The sequence below is a fragment of the Coffea arabica genome, chromosome 3e (genome assembly GCF_036785885.1).
Source record: "Coffea arabica cultivar ET-39 chromosome 3e, Coffea Arabica ET-39 HiFi, whole genome shotgun sequence".
NCBI lineage: Eukaryota > Viridiplantae > Streptophyta > Magnoliopsida > Gentianales > Rubiaceae > Coffea > Coffea arabica.
In genome coordinates, this window is record NC_092315.1 from 31642096 (window position 1) to 31665701 (window position 23606).

At 33.0% G+C, this 23606-nt stretch overlaps 1 protein-coding gene across 1 annotated transcript; it reads right to left on the minus strand.

The window, feature by feature from the left end:
- Positions 1-1044: 1044 nt before the first annotated feature.
- Positions 1045-6623, minus strand: LOC113736693 (fructokinase-2). Its single transcript, XM_027263767.2, has 4 exons — positions 6089-6623; positions 2615-2947; positions 1980-2096; positions 1045-1374 (listed from the first exon to the last, which is right to left on the minus strand). Exons 1-4 carry the CDS (start codon positions 6491-6493, stop codon positions 1243-1245), a joined length of 987 nt encoding a protein of 328 aa, XP_027119568.1. The 5' UTR covers positions 6494-6623; the 3' UTR covers positions 1045-1242.
- Between the last annotated feature and the right edge of the window lie 16983 nt (positions 6624-23606).

Sequence of the window (23606 nt, forward strand, 5' to 3'; positions counted from 1 at the left end):
CTAAAACTTTTATCCTTATTGTTTTCACTCTTCTCCATCTCCCTTTCTTGTTTCTTTTTTTTCCTTTTTTTTTTTGTCTTTTTAACTCTTTAAAAGTGAAATCTATGATTAGATCTTATTAGGAAACGCATCTAAGGGTGATTTTGATGGATTGGTGACTGGCTAATTGAAGTAGGAAGTTAGATTTATGCAAAGATGTGAAATCTATTCGTTGGTAATCAAGGCATGTTGTAGAAGGAGGAAAGGGAAAAAAAATAAAGAAGCAAAAGACAAAAAAAATGAAAAAATCGGATTCTTACCGATTCTACCAGTTCACGATCAAATTCAGCTTTTGACCGGATTTTATCAAGTTTTAGGTAGCCGATTTTATCGAAAAACTCGGATAGAATATTTGGCCGATTTCCGATTGAACTAGCAAATCAGTCCGATTTTGAAAACACGGCTGGTAACCTGGAAAACTCGGACTGAATGTCTACCTGATTCCCGATTGAACTAGCTTCTGGTCCGAATTTGACAACACAACTAGTAGCCTCATTGTACGTTATACAAAAGTTCGGCCAATAAGGAATCTTCCCATCTCCAGAACTTAGATTTTCCCTATAAATTTTTACATCATTCATAAAGTAGCCCCAAATTAAGTCTTGGACCGTGAACCATTCACTATTGGGTTGTCAATGTAACAAGTAGGATGGGACCAATAATGGTACAGGGCTCCATAATTATTCTATATGATTTGGTCCATTGGAGATGCAAACTTATTCATATACATAGAAGCCGCAAGAAATAATATAACAATAAAAGAACCAAGACGTGGTGTCGTTTGGTAGAAAATAGGCAACCAAGACGAAATTTGCTTATAAGTTGAGACACTTGTCTTCCACCGTTTCCAATCAATCCCTCCATCCTATTTTTTTAGTCATGTTTGGAGAATTCAACTTTTTAGAAATAGATTTAATTGTGATGTTTATACTTCTTTTTTTAATTTTACACAAATTTAAAATTTAAATTTGAATGACAACATGCATATAATTAAAAAGGACTATATTGAAAAAAAAAACTAAAAAATATTATAATTTTTCTAGTACGATAATTGTTTTAAAACATCCCAAAATAGAAAGTATGACACTTTCAATGGACGATGCACGATGGAGGAAGTACAAAAAGAGAATCAGAAAATTAGATGTTTCCAATCAATTGCAAAAACTTTGAAAGATGAGAAAGACACATAACGGGCATCGTTCTTCATTCTCCCCCCTTGATAAGACTAAGGGCATCAGACTCGGTGGGAAGTGCCGGGATTGCTCCCTTTTTGGTGGTTGTGATAGCTCCACATGCACATGCAAATCTAAGTACTTCCTTCAACCTGGCTTCATCCTGCAATTAGATAGTAGTAGAATTCAATGCATTACTAGCCAAATTTACAAGTCAAGAAAACAGAGAAAATTTTAAGTTTTGATGATTATATCATAGTTATAGAACCTGGCCCAACCCAACAGTCGAACCAGTCAAGCCAATAAACCAATCATAGGGCTGAACTAGATTGCTAATTAAACCAATTAAGCAATAGATTTGTTGATCAATCAACCACTCGGCAGTTCAATTGATGAATCGATAAAATTTTAAGTTTTGATGATTATACCATAGCTATAAAACCTGACCCAACCCAATAATCGAACCGATCATAGGCCCAAACTGTATTGCTAATTAAACCAGTTAAGCAACAAATTCGTTGACCAATCAATGACTCAGCAATTCAATTGGTGAATTGAAAAAAAAAAATCACTGATTGAACTGCTAGTTGAACAACTAATTTAAAAATTTTACTATTTTTATAATTTAAAATATATTATTATATTATATAATATAACTATTGTGCAACACCCAATTAAACCGATAACCCAGTGATCCGATCACCTCTCCAGGTTAATCTCCGGACCGAATTTAATAACACCATGGATTATACTACAATCAAGCCTCACCTCAAGGATAGCTTGGTTGTCAACAATCTTGCAAAGGAGAGCTCCGACAAAAGAATCACCAGCTCCAGTTGTGTCCACAGTGTTGACATGGAAAGCAGGTACAGATCCATGAAAATTCTAAAAGCCAAAAGCATATGGAATAAGAACCAACTTCAGGAAGAAGAAACCAATAGCCAAATACCAGTCCTCTGGAGGAATATCCTGGGAAGTGGGATGATGTAACCTGTTTAACCTTTTTTTTTTTTTTGGCCAACAGTGTTTTAACCAATTGTTTAGGCTAAAAGTGAAAAAATCCAGATAAGAAAGCATTGCAGTCAACACCAAAGGAAACCACGTGCATGTTTGGTGTTCTAAATACATCTATCTACCTACCAACCCCAAAAATTTACCAAAAACTGTACAACAGGGTTACAACTGACTTTTGACAACATGAGTACTTTCTGCAGGCACAGTGATCTTTTTCAACATTTTCTGGGCCTATCATGATTCATGATCAGCAGCCTTGAGTCATGTGGGTTCAACTTAGCATCTAAGGCAAGCGTTAATTGCATCCAAAGATTGTTGAATTCTTTAATAATCTCACCCACCCACAGCTGTAAAGGTCAAAAGGACATGAGGAATAAATACACACATACCTTGGTATAGTAATTACAACCCTTTTCTCCAAGGGTCACTAATAGGAGCTTCAAGTTCGGGTGCCAGAGGGACATTGCAGATTCATCATCAATCTTGTTACTCCCAGTGAGAAATTCTAACTCCACGTCGCTGACCTTGATGATATCAGCTTTGTCCCAAATACTCAAGATCTGCTTCCGAGCTTCCTCAGCTGATGGCCAGAGTGGTAGGCGAAGATTGGGGTCATATGAAAGTAAAACTCCGGCAGCTTTGGCTGCCTCCATAGCTTTAATATGTGCAGATCTGCATGGCTCCACTATCAAGCTTATTGATCCATAGTGGAAAACTTTAGCCTGTAGAGATTTAGGAAGATAACCAATGCTAAAATACAATTTTAAGTTCACTAATGGCAACAAATTTATGTAGAGTCAACACTTTAGATACAAATTCAGGTGTACAAACTTGAGAAACTTGTCCGTTAATAAACATAAAAATTAGAAAATAGAAGCCCCCATAATCCCATTTTTATGTAAAAGGTATACACCTTGTGTTTTCCAGTGTCATATTGTTCAATGGTTTTAGATCACACATAACAAATAAGGTAGTATGTTGATTAGATTTCAACTTATTACCTAGAGTAACAAAAATATACAAGATCCCTAACAAGCAAATACAAAATTCGTTCTGATAAGCTGCTGGCTCACCCCCAAAAAAAAATTTCTAATTCTATGTGCCTACTATTAAACCAAAGAGTTTTAACTACATCAAAATCAAAACACGTCACGATGCTGTCCAATCACACATTATAAATTTTGATTTGAATAACGTTAAAAGCAAAAAAAATAATAATCAACAAATTTTGCTTTGTGGGACCTGAAATAATTCAGATTCATATAAGTTTTCCTCTTTGATAGTGATGTGCATTGAGATCTGGAAATAGGTGTGTCAATGCCAGCACAATAATGTGTAACCCCACACTAGATATCCCTACGCGCCTATAAAGCTTTCATTGAGCTACTACACAGGCACAAATAAATAAACGAACAGATAAATATCACCGACGAGCACTAAAACTAAAAGTAGCGTGTAGAGTAAAATTCAGGGTGCCCTCTTTTATCCCTTTTTTGTCCTCACAACTTTAAGGGTGGGAGACCTGTCCTAACTTTGCCTCAGCAAAGACTGACAGGTTTCGCCAGCAAATGCAATTCTTTCTACCCAAAATATAGGGTACATGTTAACTATAGTTAAAATTTGGGACAAGTAATTTCGAACTATATGACAACAATTATTTTGTAACGAAAAACCAGAAGGGATAATTTCACAACCCTCCCCTGAGATTTTATGAAATATCACCTAGCTCCCTAGAGATTTTCAAAATCTCACTTAGCACCCCTTGAATTGACATTTTGGTAACATTGGAAGCCCTTCTAACCAAAAGTAATATTAAAAAATTCATGTTTGAGGAGAGAGATTATTTTAGTGCCTTTAATACCCTTAGGCTATAAAAAATGAACATTTTACAAACCAAGTAAAAAGAGTACTAAATTGGAACCATCTTAAAAGTGAAGAGATGAAAATTGATAAGATTTTATGTTACAGCCAATAGTCACTTCTACAGTAGGAAGAGATAGTAAAAGCAAATATTATTTTTTAAACAATTTCTACAAATAGAACCCTTCATAGTGTTAAAGATAATTAGTATGTAAAATCATACATTTGAGCAAAAAAAACTTAATAATAGATGAAATTCAACTTCAATATCATACAAAAAATTTACTCAAAATAGACAGACTTTTTTTATGGGCATGAAATATGAAAATTTTATTATAGAAAAAGTCAGAATTTGAAATTTGGAGTTGTGCTCTACATGAATAGGAATAAATAAATAAAGTTGTGAAACACCAAAAAAGGGCAAAAATAAAAAGAACCTGCAACTATTCTTGTCCAAATGCATTGAATATTTCATTGATTAAATCCTATATTTCATTGACATTTGCAATTCAATTATACATACATATATATATGTAAATGTATATGTATGTATGTATGTATATATGTTTATATAGACATTGTTAAAGAAAAGTAGGAAATTTAGAGAAAGAAAAATAAGTTCAGAAAGTTTAAATATGAGGGTATTATTGACAATTCATTACCTTTGATATTAGTATATGGCCCTACTATCATTTCAAGGGTGCTAAGTGAGATTTTGAAAAGTTTAGGGGAACTAGGTGATATTTCATGAAACCTCAAGGGAGGTTTCTGAAATTATCCCAAACCAGAAATACGGGGTGCATGTTAACTACAGTTAAATTTTGGGACGACAATTTTGACCTATATGACAGCAATTATTTAGCAGCGGAAGGCCAGCAAAAGTACTTTGTGCCCACTTTTGCAAGCTGTTGACGTGCTCACAGTTTTAGGGGAAGGAGACATTAATTTCCCTCCCAAAAAAAAAAAAAAAAAAACCAACAGCTGCCGCCAGCAGATGCAAAATTTACTCAACAAAATAGATGGTATGTGTCGGTTATAATTACAGTTTGGTACAAAACAGCTAACACTCAGGATTAAAATTAGGCGCAGTTATGTAGTTTTGTTTTTAATAGGATTCTAGATTATAGTCAAAATCGACTAGTACAACAAAACTACACATGCATCAAATCAATATATTTTTCTACAAAAAAAAATTTCAAAAAATGACAATCCAAATGACTACTTTGTACTACAATTAACATTACATCAATTCCCATATACCATTTATAATGGAACAAATACAGCTTACTTGCCAATACTGTGTTGGATTAAACTATGTATCTCATCACATAAAGTTCGATTTTTTTTTTGTTTTGAAACTTTAATCACTAATTAAGGTAGACTTGGCCATGTTATTGACCCAATGAATAATTTCAAGATCGATAATTATGATTTAAGATCGAATCTTGGAGAGGCAAGAGCTTAAGTTTTGGTCGCACAAAAGATTTAGGGGGCAAAAAGACACATATCTAACCAATAAATCCTCAACAGACTCATCACCATTAAATTTACTTTAAGAGCCAAAAAAATATTCCAGCATCATCAGAAAACAAAATCAGAAAAAAAAAAAAGAAACATAGAAAAAAGCCAAGAAATCCCACACATTATTTAAATATCCCAAATAAAAACTGAAGAACATATCGAAAATTGAGTCAACAGAACTCCGGGCCCCATTTCCGGGTCCCACCCACCACAACCACCTCAGCAAATATTTCAGTGGCGCGTGAGATTCAACTTCACCCATCCAAGATTCCAAACAAATTCGGATCCCATTGATCTCCCTAGATTCATCCTAAAGATAAAAGATCACGCACTACACACAAAAAACACACTTATATAGTTATATTTACGATAGTACAATTTATTTCCTTTTTTATCAATTTTCTTAATTTCTCCCACATTACTAGTGATAAATTTCTAATTGTATATTCAAATTTTTAACTTTTCAAAAAAAAAAAACTTACAGATCTAATGAGGTCGAGATTCAACTCCTCCGGGGTCAACAGCATATCAGCACTGGGATTCCTATAAAACATAAACTCACGCTCACCGTCGGCGCGTAGAGTGACGAACGCCAAGGCAGTCCTGGCGCCCTTATCGAAGTTGATGCCTTCGCCGGAAACGCCGTTTTCTTTAAGAATTCCGGCGAGCATGTGCCCAAACTCGTCGTCACCCAGCTTCCCGACAAACGCCGCCTTCCCGCCAAGTCTCGCCACGGCTATGGCGACGTTCGCCGGAGCACCACCGGGCGCCTTCAGGAACCCGGGAGCCTCCGCCAGCGAGACGCCGGAAACCGTCGGCACAAAGTCAATCAGCATCTCTCCGAAGCTGACGATCAAGCTTGAACTTCCTCCATTTCCGAATGCCATGATGATGATGATATATAAATTATATATTATTACGCAAAAAAAATAATAATTGGGGATTTATATATCTATATATATATATATATATATATATATTTGTATGAATGAAGGGAAGTATAGAGAATTGAGAGAGGAGAGAAGGAAGAAATGTGTAGACTTCGAAGCGCTTTATATAGAGCAGTGGCTGGGCTGGATGGGTGGGAGAAAAATAAGCCGGAAATTAATAAATAAAGTTATTTGGTGATTTTCGATTAGTTTTGGTATGGGATAAATTTGGATAGAGATTTGGAGTATTGGGGATGAGAGTAACTGCGGATTGGAGATTTTTTTTTTCCTTTTAATGAATTCTGACTTATATTACACGTAATCTTTCATGTGTCCCACTTGAAGTTAAACTCTAAAATGTTAGTACAAATTGGAAATTAATTATTTTTTTTCTAAAATAATTGGTTTAAGTATATATATATATATATATATAAGTAACTATTTTAATTAGAGTGTTTCTCACTCCTACGTGGCATGCTTAAATGAAGAAAATTAATGAGTTACGAGTCATTTGAGTTTATCTATATTGAATATTATATTATATATTTAAAAATTATCCCTAATTTTAAGATAAATTTAAAAAATAACTAATCTTATCTTAATGATATCTAAAATAACTTTTAAAAAATAACTAATCTTATCTTAATCATATCTGCTTTCTATGAAATTATTACATACAAGTATAGTAAAGCATTTTTCAAATTACAATTATTAAAATCTTATATATTCCATAAATTACTTCCTTCATCACCATATCGTTGATTAGTATTCAAATTATTCATCATCTCTTTTCTTAATTTTGAATTAACTTAGTGTAAAAAAGAAAATTAATTATTACACCCACAAAATTACCAATATTGTTGGAAACTAAATATTTATTGATGAAAAAAAGTGGATTGTTGGATCTTTTCTACTTAATTAAATGTGAATATATAGTTCTAGATTTATGATCATTATAAAAATTTAAATTACCTAAAAAATATTTATATAAAAAAAAAGAATATCTACAAAGTTTTTGATATGGGATACATTATTTGATGTATACTATCATATTATAGTGAAAATATGTAAACAAATTTTAAAAAATTAATAAATAATTGAACATTTAGAATATATTAATTTTTTAAAATTAATATGAATGGACATGTAGGATTGTTGTTAATTTTTGTATTTAAATTATTCATATTTTGTCTTTTTTTTTATTAGTTTTGATGTACTTAGAATGTAGCGAGACAACGTATGGCAAAAAAAAAAAAAAAAAAGAAGACAATGTAGGGGAAAATCGAAAATCATAGTGAATGATGGAAAAAAGTGATACTTATCCGATTTAGACATTTGGATTCCAAAAAAAAGTGCCTGAATTGAATAAGAAATAAAGTTGATATCTTTATCATGAAAGATTGAGACCGAAAATAAATGATAAGAATAATTTCGGATAATTGTGAATTAGTAGAAGATCTATTACAACTAGTGCTAAAGGCACACCGATATGTGTGCAATTTAAGAATAAATTAATTTTTATGAAATTTTGTTTAATGAATTGATAGTTATTTTCGTAGTTATCTTGATAATTAAGGGTTAATGGATAAGGGTTTATAGATAAGGTTAATACCAAATTAATTAAAAGTTAATGGATAAAATTAACAAGAAGTTAACACCAAATTAACTCTAGAGACGCTTTATTATCGTAAAGATGTTGATTATAGGTCAAACAGTTGCGGATTAGTTATAATCTTATCCAAATAAAATGTAAAAAACATGCGAACAAAGTCAACGGTGGAGTGAGGAACATCAATTTAGCTACTTATATCCCACAAACATGATAACATACGGATTCCAATCAGTTTAAAAAAAGGAAGCCTTTTCGGTTGAAATTTAGCAACAAGTGTTGCCACAACCAGATAACTATTTCTATACAAAAATACGGAAATGATATTTAGCATTTATCAAAAAATCTCAAGCACTCCTTACACTTCATCTAATGCAAAAGAAAAAAAAGGAGTGCCTCAAGTTTTATGAGGACTGCTAAAATAAGTTTAAGGAGTGCCTGAATTTTTATTTTTTTTTTGAGACTGCTATCACCAAAAATACTAATACAAGTTTAAGTAGTATCTGAAGTTTTTTGAAGAGTGCTAACTAAAATACCAGTGGCAAAAAGGGTATTAGCAAAGATGAAAAAGCCCTTTTTCTATGTAAATGTAAACTTGAACTTGAAATTTGGTTCCCTTTTCTTTCTTTACAATCTTTCAAGAAGAGAGTAATATCAAATAAACAACGAGAAACAAAAAATTGGCAATGAAGAAAGAGTAAAGGTTGTGTTTGGATTGCATTTTCCGTGATTTTTCATGGAAAAATTACTGTAGCGATTTGATGTATGTGAGGAAAAAAGGTAATAGGAAAATGTGATAACGGAAAACGACGTAATTTTTCGACGGAAACCGGCAATCCAAACAAGGCGTAAACATTTCACTCATTTTTTTTCTTTTTTTGTTCTATAAACATTATTTTGTCAGAAACTCAGAATTACGATGTATACTTCTCTATTGGAAGCTCATTCTCTCCTCGTCTTATAAACTCCTCCATCCATTGAATAGGGGAAGCCAGACCAAAAACGGTCTCTCCCATGGGAAGGATCCTATCCTATAATTTTTTCCTTATTTGTCAAAATAAAGGGATAATTTCAGAAAGTTCTCCTAAGGTTTCAAATAATTTCACTTAACTCCTTTTAAGTTTAAAAAATTACACTGACTACTCTTCTGTTTTTTAAGTAACAATATAGACACAACAGTCTGAATCATGTTGAAATGTCCCAAAATACCCTTTTGAAATGCTATACCTCAAAAGAAATTGGTAAATAGGTTTACTCATCAATTAAAAAAAAATACTATAAATTTTAGAATTCACCCATGCTATGCCTACAACAAGAATGTTAACCCAAAAGCCTTACCATATTAATCAAGCAAACTCAAATTTATAATCCAAATTCTAATGATTTTGCCATTCCCGAAATCCCCCACTCTCCCTGAATTGCTTTCTTTGCAAATTAACCATAATCACCCACCGAAACACCCTGTAAAAGCTTCCCACAATCTCATCATTCTCAAGCCAACACTGTATTGGCTCTGTTAATCAATACTTACACCCCATATCATGAAACCAACGCCTAAAATAGAGAAAAAAAAAAAAAAAAAAACCTGTCCAACTAACACACTCGTGTCAATATTAAGTGCGGCCTCAAGCTCTTATGGCGCTTAGGAACAGAGAACAATCTCCATAGCAAATTACCACAAACAGTTGTAAATCCACCAAAAAAAAAGCCCATAGAAGATATCAATATCCTACTGTGTAACAAGACATAATAGCATAGCCCTATCTCACTCCTATTCGCCTTCTAGCTATCACCCATCAGTTTGATTTATTTTCCTTACACATCTATCTTCTTAATCTCCATCTAATTCGACTATGAAATTCGATCAACTTCCTTAACTTGAGGTTTTAACAATTTTGATTCTTTAACATATGCAACCCATAAGTATGAAAAAGAAAAAAGAGTTGCTAATAGTACAATAACGAGGAAAGAGATAAGAAAATAAGAAATAAACACTTTTTTTTTTGTTTACTGTCCCTTCTACACCTACTCCTACTTTTAGTCCTACTCTAATCTATATTAGAGGATGACCCAACAGGATTACGGGAAACCGACGGGGAGTGAACCATCATCGGATTATATAAATGCACTAAGCACCCATATAGATCTAAGAGAAGCCACGTTAAATGGCAATTTTGATAGAATGCAACGTTTAAACTTTTGACCTCGCAACCCATAGGCCATGTAGTAGCAAACTACTCTAGAAATAGTTGATTAAATAAGGAATAAACACTATTAGGTGGTGGATTTGTATGTTGGTCGATAGAAGAGATGATGGTGTTAATGGATAGAAGGTGAGAAGTGATAGAAGAGAATGGAAAGGATACAAGAGGAGTTGCAAGCGACAGGTTTTTCTAATCTGTCGTTTTTCCCTTTTGTTTGGTTTTATATATATCCTTCCCAAGTGGTAAATTATCAATTAAGTAGACGATATTATAGTCATTTCGTTACTCTAAGGGAGGTCAATGTAATTTTCTAAACCTAAAGGGAGTTAAGTGAAGTTGTTAGAAATCTCAAGAGAGGTTCGTGAAATTATCTCCAAAATAAATTTGCTTTTGTGGGATTTCTTAGTAAAATTTCTTCTCTCCTGGATTTTTAACTGAGAGTCTCATCTCTCTTATTGTATGAGAAGACTTTATTGTGAGAGCTTTTCTTTAGTTTTACATTAATTTTCTTGTTAGACATGAGATTTTTGGGATTTTTTTTTCTTATATTTGAAATTTCTCAAATTTATTTTGTCTGATTTAAACCTTTTTTATTCAACTTGAAACAGTTTGCCATTAGATTTTACTATTGGAGACATGGACATATCATCTGTTGGATTGCAAAGATTTATCTGGACTTAAAACATATTTTTGAGCTTCAACGTGTTATCAATGTGTTACTTTTGTTGATTTTTAACATTCGTTGCATTTTTTGACTTTAAGATTTGTTTATAAATGTTGCATGTTTGATATATTTTTTACGACTGGTACATATTCATAATAATGACACTGTATTAATTATTTATAGAGAAACATAATTTCATTGTAATAAATCTGCACTAATGGAAGAAAATAATGACAAATATATATATATATATATATATATATATATATATATATATATATATATATATATATATATATATATATATATATATATATATATATATCAAATATGCAGCACATACAAAGGGATTTGGAAATCAATAGATACGCCACAAAATATGAAAAATCAACAAATTAAGATAACACCTTAAAATTCCAAAAATATCTTCCAAATTCAAATGAATCATTGCAACCTAGCACACAATCTGTGATTGTCTTCCAAAATTGTTTCAAGTTCAACGAGATAATTTAGATGTGACCAATTGATTTGAGAAATGGATCTAACAAAGGAGGAAATTTATCATTTAAATTGATTTGTTGAACTTTCTTTTGGTCAATGAAGCTTCTTCTTAACTAACATTACACACAAGAGTAAGATACTTCAAATGCCTGTTTCTCTTTTCGGTTTTAATGTAAACTTAAAAAATATTAAGTGTCCTTTGTACATGAGTTAAATGGGATTCTCAAGTGCTAATTTAAGAAATGTAAAAATTGTAAATTATAATTCAGGGATGGAACCTGGATCTTAGTTTAGAAGGCTGAACAACCAATTACGTAGAAATAGAAAATAGTGTACTAAATGAACTAGTATACCAATAAAAAATATTAAATTTAATAGAAACAAATATAAGCTCAAAACTGACAACATAACAACTAGAATTCAAAATATTTGTAATAAGAAACAAAGGTGTGGAGTTGAATAACAAAATCTAAATTTAGGAGGAAGTGAAGAAATACCAACAAACAATTTTATAGCTATTTATTGGTTTATCAATAATAAATCTAACAAAAACATACGGTTAAAAAATTAAACACTATTAAAGAAAATTTATAATTTTCTTTACATCTTGTACACGGAACAAAGAACAGTTGTACTATTATTGATCAAACAATAATGCTTATTATATATACAAATTCACTAAGATATAAAAATACAATAGAGAAATTATATATATATATATATATAATCCCCTTGCGACTTGCGACTCCAAATTGGAGAATAGTTGATACTTGGAAACAAACTATAAGGGCTCAAAAATTGGTCCTTCCGTTTTATATTTTATATAACTTTTATTGGTCATTGGTTAATATTCCTACTTTTGCTTACATTCTGATGGGTTTGATAAACAAAGGCAGAACTAGAAACTTTTTTTGAGGGGCTGAATTGCAATTCAACTAAACTTTAAATATGTAGCTTGAAATATTTTTAATTTTTTATAAGGGCAAAAGTTTAAATTACACAGAAATTTTTTAAAATTTCAACTTTTTAAGAAAGAAAGACTTAATTTTTCAAAACTTGAGTGCACCGCCCCACCCCCGGCGCCACCCCTAGTTCCGCCCCTGGGGGTGTATTTCATTCTTCACTTTGTTTCCCTTTTATTCTTTGCATTTACTATACCGTGGGAACTAGAATTTAGAAGAGTTATATGGAAAGGGAAGAGGAACCACACCTAACCGTTATTTAAATATTTGGATGGATGCAAGAGTAGGTAGCTTTAATAGAAACTTCAAAACCCTTATATGTACCCTTTAGGATTTGGACGGATCTTGGGGGCGGCTAAGCCTCCCCTCCGCCCACCTCTTTTTTCGTCCTTGGTGTTGTTGCAATAAGGTGCACTATAATGGAAAGTCAAAGAACCAACAACTATTCAAAGAAGAGAAGTTTTTTTTTTTAGTGTGAGAAATAAGAAATTCGAAATCTCTCACTTATACTATTCTTTCGTATCATTCAACACATCCCTCCTCCCCGTTATTCAAAGAGTTTGGCTAACAAATAATCACTAGACTTTGCTAGTACACATTCATTAAGAGGGTCTCGGGTGTTAATTTTTTGACAAAAATATTATTAATCTAGAAAAATATCTAAATACAAAAGGTACAATAAATACAAGTATATGCATCTATATGAAAATTTTGGTATAAATTAAGTATATTAACGAATATTCACTAGACATCAATTTAATAATCCTATGAAAGTTTCCAAAAATATTTTTGCCGTTGACGATACATGTTACCCCTTCGATCATTCTCAAGTATCCTGATCAAAGCTAGGATGTAATCGTCAGCACCTTTCTGACAACGATTGAATCAGAAGCCTGATAAATGCAAATAGAAATGTAGACTGCGTTTTGTTATATGGATGGTGTAATTTTCTTTTAATTTCATGGTAGCAGTTGGATTTAATAAATAACTTTAAAATTTAATTTAAAAAGTAATGTTTTTTTTTAAAAGTAATGTTTTGTGTAGTGGTGAATTCGTATATGTGATTACCGTATTGATACAACATTATAATATTTTTATTGCTACTGACAATTGTAGAATTTGATCCGCCTTGTTACAAAGCTTGCCATGAATTACCGTAATTGCATTCTCCGAATGCTAAGCCAGAATAAGGAGACTTAGGAAGTCCTTTAGCAGAAACAAGGCTTTTCCATGGGCACGCATCCTAAAGAAGATACTCATACGGTCAATTTTTTTCCCCTTTTTATGGGAAAGATGCAACAAAGTAACACACTATTCATTATCCTTACTCGTTTCAATAGGAGAACTTTAATATGGTTTAAAGAATTTTTTTTTACATAATAATTATATATATGTATGTATGTGTGTGTGTCTATATATATATTATCTATTACAGCATATTCTCCTCAGAAATTTTCATATAAAGAAAATGAGTAGACAAACATGGTAAATTGATGCCAGAGTTATAGTAATTATTTAAGATAATGGAAATTCATCTCATACAATTTCATTAATATTTTATTTATAAAAAAGTATATAAATACAAGATAGATTAATAATTCTTAGTGTACACATTCACATGATAGATTCTGCATCATTAAGCATATCAATAGGTGCCCGTTGTATCCATTAAAAATACCCTTTATTTATTTCATTTAAATGGTATACGTCACTTAGCTTACTCATATTTACAAAAGTTATAGATTGCACTTAATTGAAAAATTCATAATAACTCCATTGAAATTTAGTTGTCTTATTCTCATAAATTGACAACTAGGAATCATCTTTCTTAATATTTTGTTTTTCAAAGTGGTATGCTTTTACTTTGACTTTTATGAGGGTTGATTATGCGCCTCTAATCATGCTTTTGTTTTTTGTTTAAGTGATGGTATTCTGTCATTCTTAAGATCTATGCAAGGAAAATTTTGAAATATTATTTAATTTTGAAATTTTTTTAAGCCTCGTGAAGTCAATTTATTTTTTTAATTCATTAATATCATGTCTTTTGAGGGACCAGTGACTCAAGAACCCACTCCAGTTTAATTTTTTGTAAGCAATTATTGGTAGCAGCTTTTCATAAACGCGCCGATCTAAGGGAACTTAACTGCGCATGGCGTGCATCGTCAACTAATCCACTCTAGTTAATTTTCCAATATCAAGCAAGCACAATTCTTCGAATTTGAAATTGGCCAGTCAAAGAAATGCGGATGTCTCTACTAGGAAAAGACTTTTATGAGCTTACAGCCATCTAAATTATAATTTTCTAGAATTTTTGTCAAAAATAAGTATTAAAAATATGTGATGTATACAAAGTAAAAGGTGATTGAAAAACATGCAATGAAATATTTATTAAAAACTCAAGCAACTTTTCCACAAAAAGTAACAATTGAAACCTGCTCTAAGACCTGTGCTCTAATATGTGACTTTATCTTCAACTAAGGCTGATTATTCATCAATACTTATTGTTCACAATAATGCCGAATATAGGATTTTAGTTTATGGGGAAAGAAAGGGGTAGAAGAGAAAGTCAGAAAGCCTTACAAAATTCAGGGATAACAATTCAAGGACGAATTAAAACTTGTAAAATTTTCTGGGCTATTGTAGAGTTTCATCAATGTTGATAGGAAATAGTTGCTCACACTGGGGGCCTCAACTCCATGTGGCTCCACTAAATTTTTACCGTATTGTGCCAGGCTCCACTTTTTTTTTCTAGCTTTGACAGAATAACTAATTGCCAATGAATGTTTGATGTAATCATTATTCATTCTAACCTTTTTGCTTTTTGCAGTTTACTCTTCCAACCTTCGATTCCAGCTTCAATAAGACTAGAAGATCTAAGGCCTAGTTTGGGAGTTCGGGAGAGAAAGGAAAAGGAGAAAATTCAAGTCAAGAGAGGAAGGATAAGAAGAAAAAGAAAGAGAAGGGATTCTAAATTGTTTGAGACTAAAAAAGAAATGGATTGGACATTGGAACGTTAGGTATTAATAATTTGTTCCTTGGTATTTTATGAACAAGTTTAGAATTTTGAAAATTTTTAGCTCCCACTTTTATCCCTTCACTTCACTTCGTTTCTTTCCTTGCATTTAAAACCTCCCGTGCAAAAAAAAAAAAAAAAAAAAAAAAGATCCACTCTTTTCCTTCTTTCTACTTTGTATGTCCAAATCCCTCCATCCAAACTAGTCTTAAATGGTCTAGATCTTGTAATAACATTTTCGAAAACAGTGGGCAAAAAATATGGTTTAGTCAACATGGTGGTTGAAGAATGTTGGGAGGTCGACCCATCTAATTAATCTGTACATAGATATTAGTTAACGTAAAGCAAGGGACAACTAGTGGTTTCACCGACTCTTTAATCTTGGGAATATGATAGCAACCCATGGTTTTGCAATTTTTTAAATTTGCCTTTGAAAGCTCATTGTATTGCTCGTGTGCTCTATTCTGATTCTCGAGGAAAATGGCCAACCTAACAAATCTGACTTTACATTTATGAAATTTTATTACCCAGTAAATCAGACAGAAGAAATTGCACTGAAAATATTGAATGCACGTACCCATGGGGTGGACTTGATGGCCAAAGAAGGGCCGTTAGACTTTTCTCCACGACTAAATTTAGAATTCTAATTCTTTGCACAACAGTTGGGGTGGAAAGAATGTGGGCAGGAATGGAAAGGTGTCAAAAAAAAATGCACGTATTCAATAAGAGAAGTGTCTGTATGGATTTGAGTCTAATAAGGTTGAAGTATGTTAACCTATAGCTGAAATTCCACCAGAAATTATACAATTGCTCTGATTGTTATATATTTCCAATTCGGTTTGTGCTAATGACACATACATTGACAGTTTACAAAATATAGTACCATAGTACCTTGTCAAAAAGAAAAAGAAAAAGAAAAAGTAACTTATCCAGCTTAAATACTTCTATGCTAGATAATAGGGTAAATTATCTTTTACAAAAATAAAGCGTCTGATTCACTAATGGTAATATGCTTATAGGGTAAAGAGTTAATTAATCTTGTATATAGAGAGGATTAATCCGTTTTATTCCACCTATGAGCACTGTTTGGATAGAGGCAATTTGAAAAACATCAATCATCTAGTTAAATAACGATTATCTTTTTCTTTTAGTAGGGAAGGATGAAATATAAAAAGTGTAGAGCAAGAAGTTGGGATTTGACTCTATCTTAAATATTTGTTTATCTTGAAAAAAGGAAAAGAAAAAAGTTTGCAGTGATTTTTTTAAAAATACCGAAAAAGTAGCCATCCAATCGGCCTTAGACTACACGAAAGATAAGGCTTATATAGCCAGCACATTACTAATGATACATTTTGAGTTCTTTATATAAAAGTTGTAAGATAGACACCCTCTGCATAAATGAAGATATGTATTACAATGGACCAAAAGAAAACTTTTGCTTTAGAGTCAATTATGCATTAATAACATGCAACTTGCATTAGGCTAGGGAAAAGAATGGGTTGGATAGTATCGACTATTGAAAGGGGGATTGTAAGTGAGAGATTTCCGGTTTGACACCTCTCATTTATACTAAAAAAGGAAAAAAAAAACTTACATTAGGTTAGTTTCTCTAATTTTTTGGGTGGCTTATTAGTTCATTGATAATACGCAATGTTTTTAAACTCAAATCGGAAAATGAACCAAAAGAACTCTCGATTTATGATTTTTTCAGTTCAAAAGTTTAATATTTTTTATTTATTTTAGTATTAAAAAATTTAAATACATTAAAATATTTGTGTTAGAAAATAAAAGTTAGTGAAAACCAGTTGAACCTTCCAAACTTTGTCAATTTTTACGGGTTCAATTGGTTCTTAATCGAGTTTAATTGGTTCAATTTAATTTCTGGATTAATTATTGAATCGGATTGGAAGTATGACTGATTCGCAATTCGCTCGGTCGAATTGGACGGTCCAATCCAATTTTCAAAACATTGATGATATGTACTAATAATTAATAAATTTTGGTCATGGGTGATCGATACGGTACTGTGGGCGATGTAAACCATGCGTTGACACTGTTACACTATTCATTAAAATTTAATAATATTAAACATCAACTTTTACGCGGCGGCGTGTACCAAGATTAAACCACTGCAAATATATATACAAGTGGTAGACGAAATTTGAATGCTTTTCCATAATATCAGTGCACGATTGCATTACGTGTACCAGATTTTATACAGGTGATTTATATGAACAAGGGTCATAGTGTTACAATGCTGCCAGGTTACATGTGAATTATAATCTCAGATGCGAACATGGCTAGGCGTGTTGTGTACGTGCTCTTCTGCAACACGGAGAGAATCGAGAGTAAACATCAAGTAAAGTGAGTGATAACCATTTTAAGGTAAACATTGAGGCCAGAGGTAAAGATTTGGAGAAAGAGAACCAGCACAGAATATAAAAAAGTACACCAAGGTTAGACCAAGATGATGAAAAGTTGTAAAGAGAAGATCCTTTGCACACTTGTATTGAAACTCTTAAAGCGCCAAAAACAACATACAGAATTTGGTACGTCCATGGAGCTTTATTTATTCGTTTTGGTAACTAGTAAAGTATTGGCAGTATTGCAACAGGTCAAGCAATTGTTCTAGTTACAACGATTCTATTTTAGCATTCATCATGATCTTTTTGTTAATCAGCATCACAACTTTAGTGAGCCAATCATCAAAGTTTTCAGATTTTAGTAATACATCTTTGGTGAGTCAATTTTTCCAAATTTATGACAATCCTTTAGTCTTGAGTCCTTTTCCTGGTTTTTAGTCTTTTGTCCATTTCCAAATTTATGACACCATGCTTTCGTTTTTATATTAACTAATGATGTTTATATAATGTAATCAAGTTTCTATAAATAATCAAGCAAAAGACATGCTCGATGAATATCAATAAGCTGCCATAGCATACCAATCGTGTCTTCTTCTGTGACAGCAACCCATGATTTCATCAAACGCCCACCATAATTGTATTAATTAATTTTGTCGTCTAATCTGATATAAAGGAGGTAGCATGCATCTGCAGTATAACAATTTTTATAGCCACACTCGTGAAACGCGAGATCATCTCTCGGTGTTTGTGCTATTCTTTTGTACATTACTGTCGTTTATGTGATTTTTTTTTTTGGTTGAAAGCCCTGCTCTTGAATCCAAAGCTCCTTGTATCTTCGTATTTTTGTGGAGAGGTTGAACGGACTAGGCTCCTCTCTTCGTTACACTCCAATACAATTAATTAAAAAATACTTTCAAAAATCAACACTGTCAAACATTTTTACCCTTTTTTACACTGTCAAACATTTTGTGTGAATTGAATATCAAAATATTCTTAAAATGGAGAAGGGATAAGTTGGGTGATACGCGAAAAAAGAATGCAAATGAGATGTTTCGGATTTAAAACTCCACACACACAAAAAAGGTATTCTCAAAATGGTATCATTTTCTAATATATTGATCTAGAGATCAAAAGAAAACAAATGACACAACTGTTTGGATCCAAATTTGGAACAAATGACTATTGAGATATCAAGTATACAATAATTTAACGACAAATAAACCACAAGTATGAAAAATAATCGATACACAATATTTAACGTGATTCGTCTCCATCATTGAAGTTACATCTACGGAGAGAAAATTCGTTTTTTATTATGAGAAAAAAACCTATACAAGAATACAACTTGAACCCAAATCCAACTCTTGTATATCATCTTTTATTATCCAAGAATACTTTCTCATCCCATCTATAAGGCTACATATTGCCTCTTGTGTGTCACTTTGTAGTATGCCAACTCTCGCCTGCTTATTAACTACATATAGGAAATAATTGCTAATTCTTAATCTTATACATAATAGGAAATAATTTCTATTCCTATACTCATACAAATAGGAAATTCTTTGATTACTATTTCAAGTAATTAAAACTAATTAGGAAACTAGTTATTTCAACATAAAATAAGAAATCTGCCTAAAAGAATTCAAGCCAGTTTTCTAACAACTCTCTACCTTGGCGAATATTTCTTTTAACAACAATTTGTCTTTAATTACCAAATAGTATGGTATCAAACTACACGTCCGGATCAATACAGTTCTGACACCCAATTCATTCAATTAGCAAATGACTATGTATAGTTACTTCGAGTCTAACTTTCAGTTGACGCGCGAGAAAATACCTCAATTCACTATCTCCCTTCGTAGGAATTCTTCTCACCACCACTTGCAACTTAGAATCCCTTATTGTGAGCTCTATTTCTAATTATTGAGACAACCAAGTGATAAAATCACCATATTTCTTCACATGTTTAGGATTGTTTCACCATGTGTGTTTTCCAAAACTTCACCTGCAATGAAAAACTTGTAACTATTGAAGTTTTCTAGCACATGGAAATTAGATCTTTTTGTTTTTTTAGAACACATGTCACACCGTCTAAAGAACATAATCTGAATCTGAAAACCATTCAGGATGTGATATCAACCAATGGAATTGTGAGAATATCTCCATCAATTCACGTCCAAAATCGATATTGGACTTCACCTTTTCCTTAATCCTTGAATCACCTGCCTAAATTCATACCGTCAAGTATCTCCATTCTTTCCGCCTTCGGCCATCCTGTCCTTCACCTTTAATATTTCTTGTCAAACCCTTGTAACAAAGATGTCTCTCATTAAATTATTGAATCGGTAATAGCTACCTACCTTACTTGATCTCAATAGTCAACCAGGATTCAACCACGAACCCTGCTCTAATATCACTCGTTGGGATTCAAATGTGAAACAAATGAATATTGAAATATCAAGTATACAAAAATTTAATGACAAACAAACCACAAGTATGAAAAATAAATAATACACAAGATTTAACGTGATTTGACTCTATTATTGAGTCTACATCCACGGAAAGAAGACATTTTTCTTTATTATGAGAGAAAAACCCTATACAAGAATACAATTTGAATCCAATTTCAACCCTTGTATACTATCTTTCATCACCTAAAACTTTCTCTCATCCCATGCATAAGACTACATGTCGCCATTGTGACGCCCCCACTTCTCCCAAGGGCGAATCTAAGGGTATCGGCGGGACACCTGCCCACCTCTAGTCGGGACTCATTATAATTCATAATTCAAAACTAGGAATACTTCAAATAACTCCAATATATACATTTAAAGTACTCCAAACACTTCATACTTACAATTTGTTAGCCTTCAAACTTAAATACAACCCAACGGAATATGTACTATAGTCATCTACTATAATACAACTTAAAGTCTCCAAAAGGAAATCACTTAGTACTATTCACGAGCACTCTCGGTCTTGAACCCTGTTAACGAAAACAAAAACGTGGAATGAGCTAAACAGCCCAGTGAAGTTCCAAGACACTCTAACAGTTCTAATAAATCCAGTAATTTGAGCATAACACATGTATGGTTCAAGGTTGCACATTGGCACATTAGCATGAAACAGTTATCATTATACAAAAATAAACACATATTGAAGGATACGGTGTTCCAGTGGAACCATTTCGGTCAACTTCACCTTATAACTTCAGATCCCCTTGGTTTGTCTGGCCATCACCTTATCCCTCCAGTAACAATACTCGAGTATACCGAAACGGTATCCCAGGGTTCCAACCTACCTGACCGATCCTAGTCCTGACTCGAACAGGTTAGTAACCAAGGGTAGGGCCCAGTTCAGTTTAGAGCTTACAACATGCACAAGTAATCAAGTAAATCAGTAAACGCTAAACGCTAAACGGTAATAGTTCTCGGTTGACGGTAAAAATTTGTCATTTTAGTAGGTCGAGTTAGATAAAGTACACACTCGCCTTAAAACGGTGGACAATTTCATATGAGCAATTATCAGTAACACTTAACACTTAAACACGTAAGCAATATGCAGTAAATTTATATGGACATGTAACTTACGATAATCAAGTAATCAAATAGTCAAGTAATCAAGTAAGCAGGTAATCAAGTAAATCGGTAAACGGTAAGTAATCACGGTAAACGGTAATTGGTAAACGGTAGTAGTTCACAGTTAATCAGTAGACATTTATCATTTTAGTAGGTCGAGTGCGATAAAGTACACACTCGCCTTAAAACGGTGGGCAATTTCGTAGGAGCAATTATCGGTAGCACTTAACGGTTAAACACATAATGACTATGGAGTAAACATGTCATAAAACTATTTAAGTCACGTACTCCTATATGGAACACTCACCAATCAAAATAAGTGAGTAAAGAAAGTCGTCAATGATCCACTTCGGGATTCTCTTCGAGACCTTCTTGATCGCTTAAAGAAAAGTTGTGGCGACCCCACTTTCCCCTAAGGCGAACCAGAGGGTTGGCGGGCCGTCTGCCTAACTCTCGCCAGGACTCACGCAAGCAATCTAGCCCAAATCCTTCCGAAGAATAAACTAAATCCTCATTAACTTCAAAGATAACAACATTCATAAGATAGCCAATCGACGGCTCCTAAACACCTCACGCGTTGCATTCAAGAGGTAAAGCCATACCACATAAATACATACATACAAGCCAAATATCAGAGTTAGGGTTTACAATTTTCCAGTTTCAAGTGGCAATCCAAAATAAAAGATACAATGCTTAACTTGGAATTCATTACAAACCGCAATTTAAATTCAAGTTGTTCAATTACATTCATAGAAAATATGAGCAGCTCAAATTCTTTCAAACTTCACCACCTGTAAGGAAAACAAACGAACGTGGGGTGAGCTAAAACTCAGTGGTGCCCTAAAACATGCAATCACATAAGGCAAATAACGAGTATTTAAATTTCACACTTAAGAAAAGCAGATAACAGCACAAGGTAGGGTACAGGGGCTCTCAGGAGCCATTTGCCTCACTTGATCAAAAGTTATCGTAGTTGATCCTCCGTCAACTCTCACTACTTACGGTCAATGTAGATTCTCTTATTTTTCTTACTCCGGCCACCAGACATACCCCAGCTCCGGGCCCGCACGACAAAATAAAGGAAGCAGTATACTCGAGATATACCCTTAGGAAATTGGTCGAGGGATTCACCCAGCGACGTTATGTCCAACACGTGGTTACCAGGTCAGGATAAGAGGCCCTCCCACCCTTAAGGTGTGGTACATTCCCCTGCCTAGTGAGTTAGTACTTGAGATAGGATAAGAGGCCCTCCCACCCTCAGGTGTGGTACATTCCCCTACTCAGTGCTTAGCAAGTATTCCAAGGTTTTAGCAATTGAGATAGGATAAGAGGCCCTCTCACCCTCAGGTGTGGTACATTCCCCTTCTCAATGCTTAGGAAGTGCAAGCAAGATATTTCACGAAAACATTTCACACAAGTCACCACTCGAACGGCTAGTGCGATAAAGTACACACTGCCCACTTCGATGGATCAGAAAAAAACATTTTCCGATTATCACCTATCAAGTCAAGAAAGCACTTTAATCAAGTAGGCGTAGAACAAGCAGGGACACTCACCAAGAGTGAAGTTCAGATGTCAAGTTGGGGATTGAATTCCGCGTCCTCGCAATATCCTAAAATACCAAATTTTGAAACTATAAGTTTTCTATTCAATTTTTAAACTTATTCGTATAGGGAATTATCTAATATATTACTAGTTTACTTTCTCAAGAAATTTCAAAAATCCACTTAGGTTGAGACTTGACAAAAGTAGTAAAAATGTTTCTTATAATTTTCCTTGAGATATTTTTCCTTAGAAAAGGGTAACTAGTATTATTTACTTGAAACAATTCGACCATCCACTTAGGATTGAAATTTTGTAAAAGTAGGAAATGTTTTATATGGCTTTCCTTAAAAATATTTTTCTTTATACGAGTGCGGCTAGTACTATTTTATTTAGAATAAATTTTCTTGCCAAGGAGGTTTTCTGCTATTTTTAGTTAAAGTCACTAAAATCTTGTATTTGGAAATTTTCCTCTAGACAATTAGCCAGGGACAATTTTAAGGAAAGAAAAGGAAATAGATCAAGACTTAGGGTTTTAAAACTAGTGAAATCATTTTCTAAAGGTAACAAGGCTAGTTTACGCTTAAAGGAGGAAATATCGAGTCGGCAAGGTTTAGAAACTCTCTACACGAAAC

Coding starts and splice junctions, on each gene's coding strand:
- LOC113736693 (XM_027263767.2), bottom strand. CDS start 6,493: ATGGCATTCGGAAATGGAGGAAGTTCAAGCTTGATCGTCAGCTTCGGA. Junction 2,097..2,614: donor GTTGTAATTACTATACCAAG/GTATGTGTGTAT, acceptor TTTGGCTTTTAG/AATTTTCATGGATCTGTACC. Junction 1,375..1,979: donor ACAACCAAGCTATCCTTGAG/GTGAGGCTTGAT, acceptor ATCTAATTGCAG/GATGAAGCCAGGTTGAAGGA.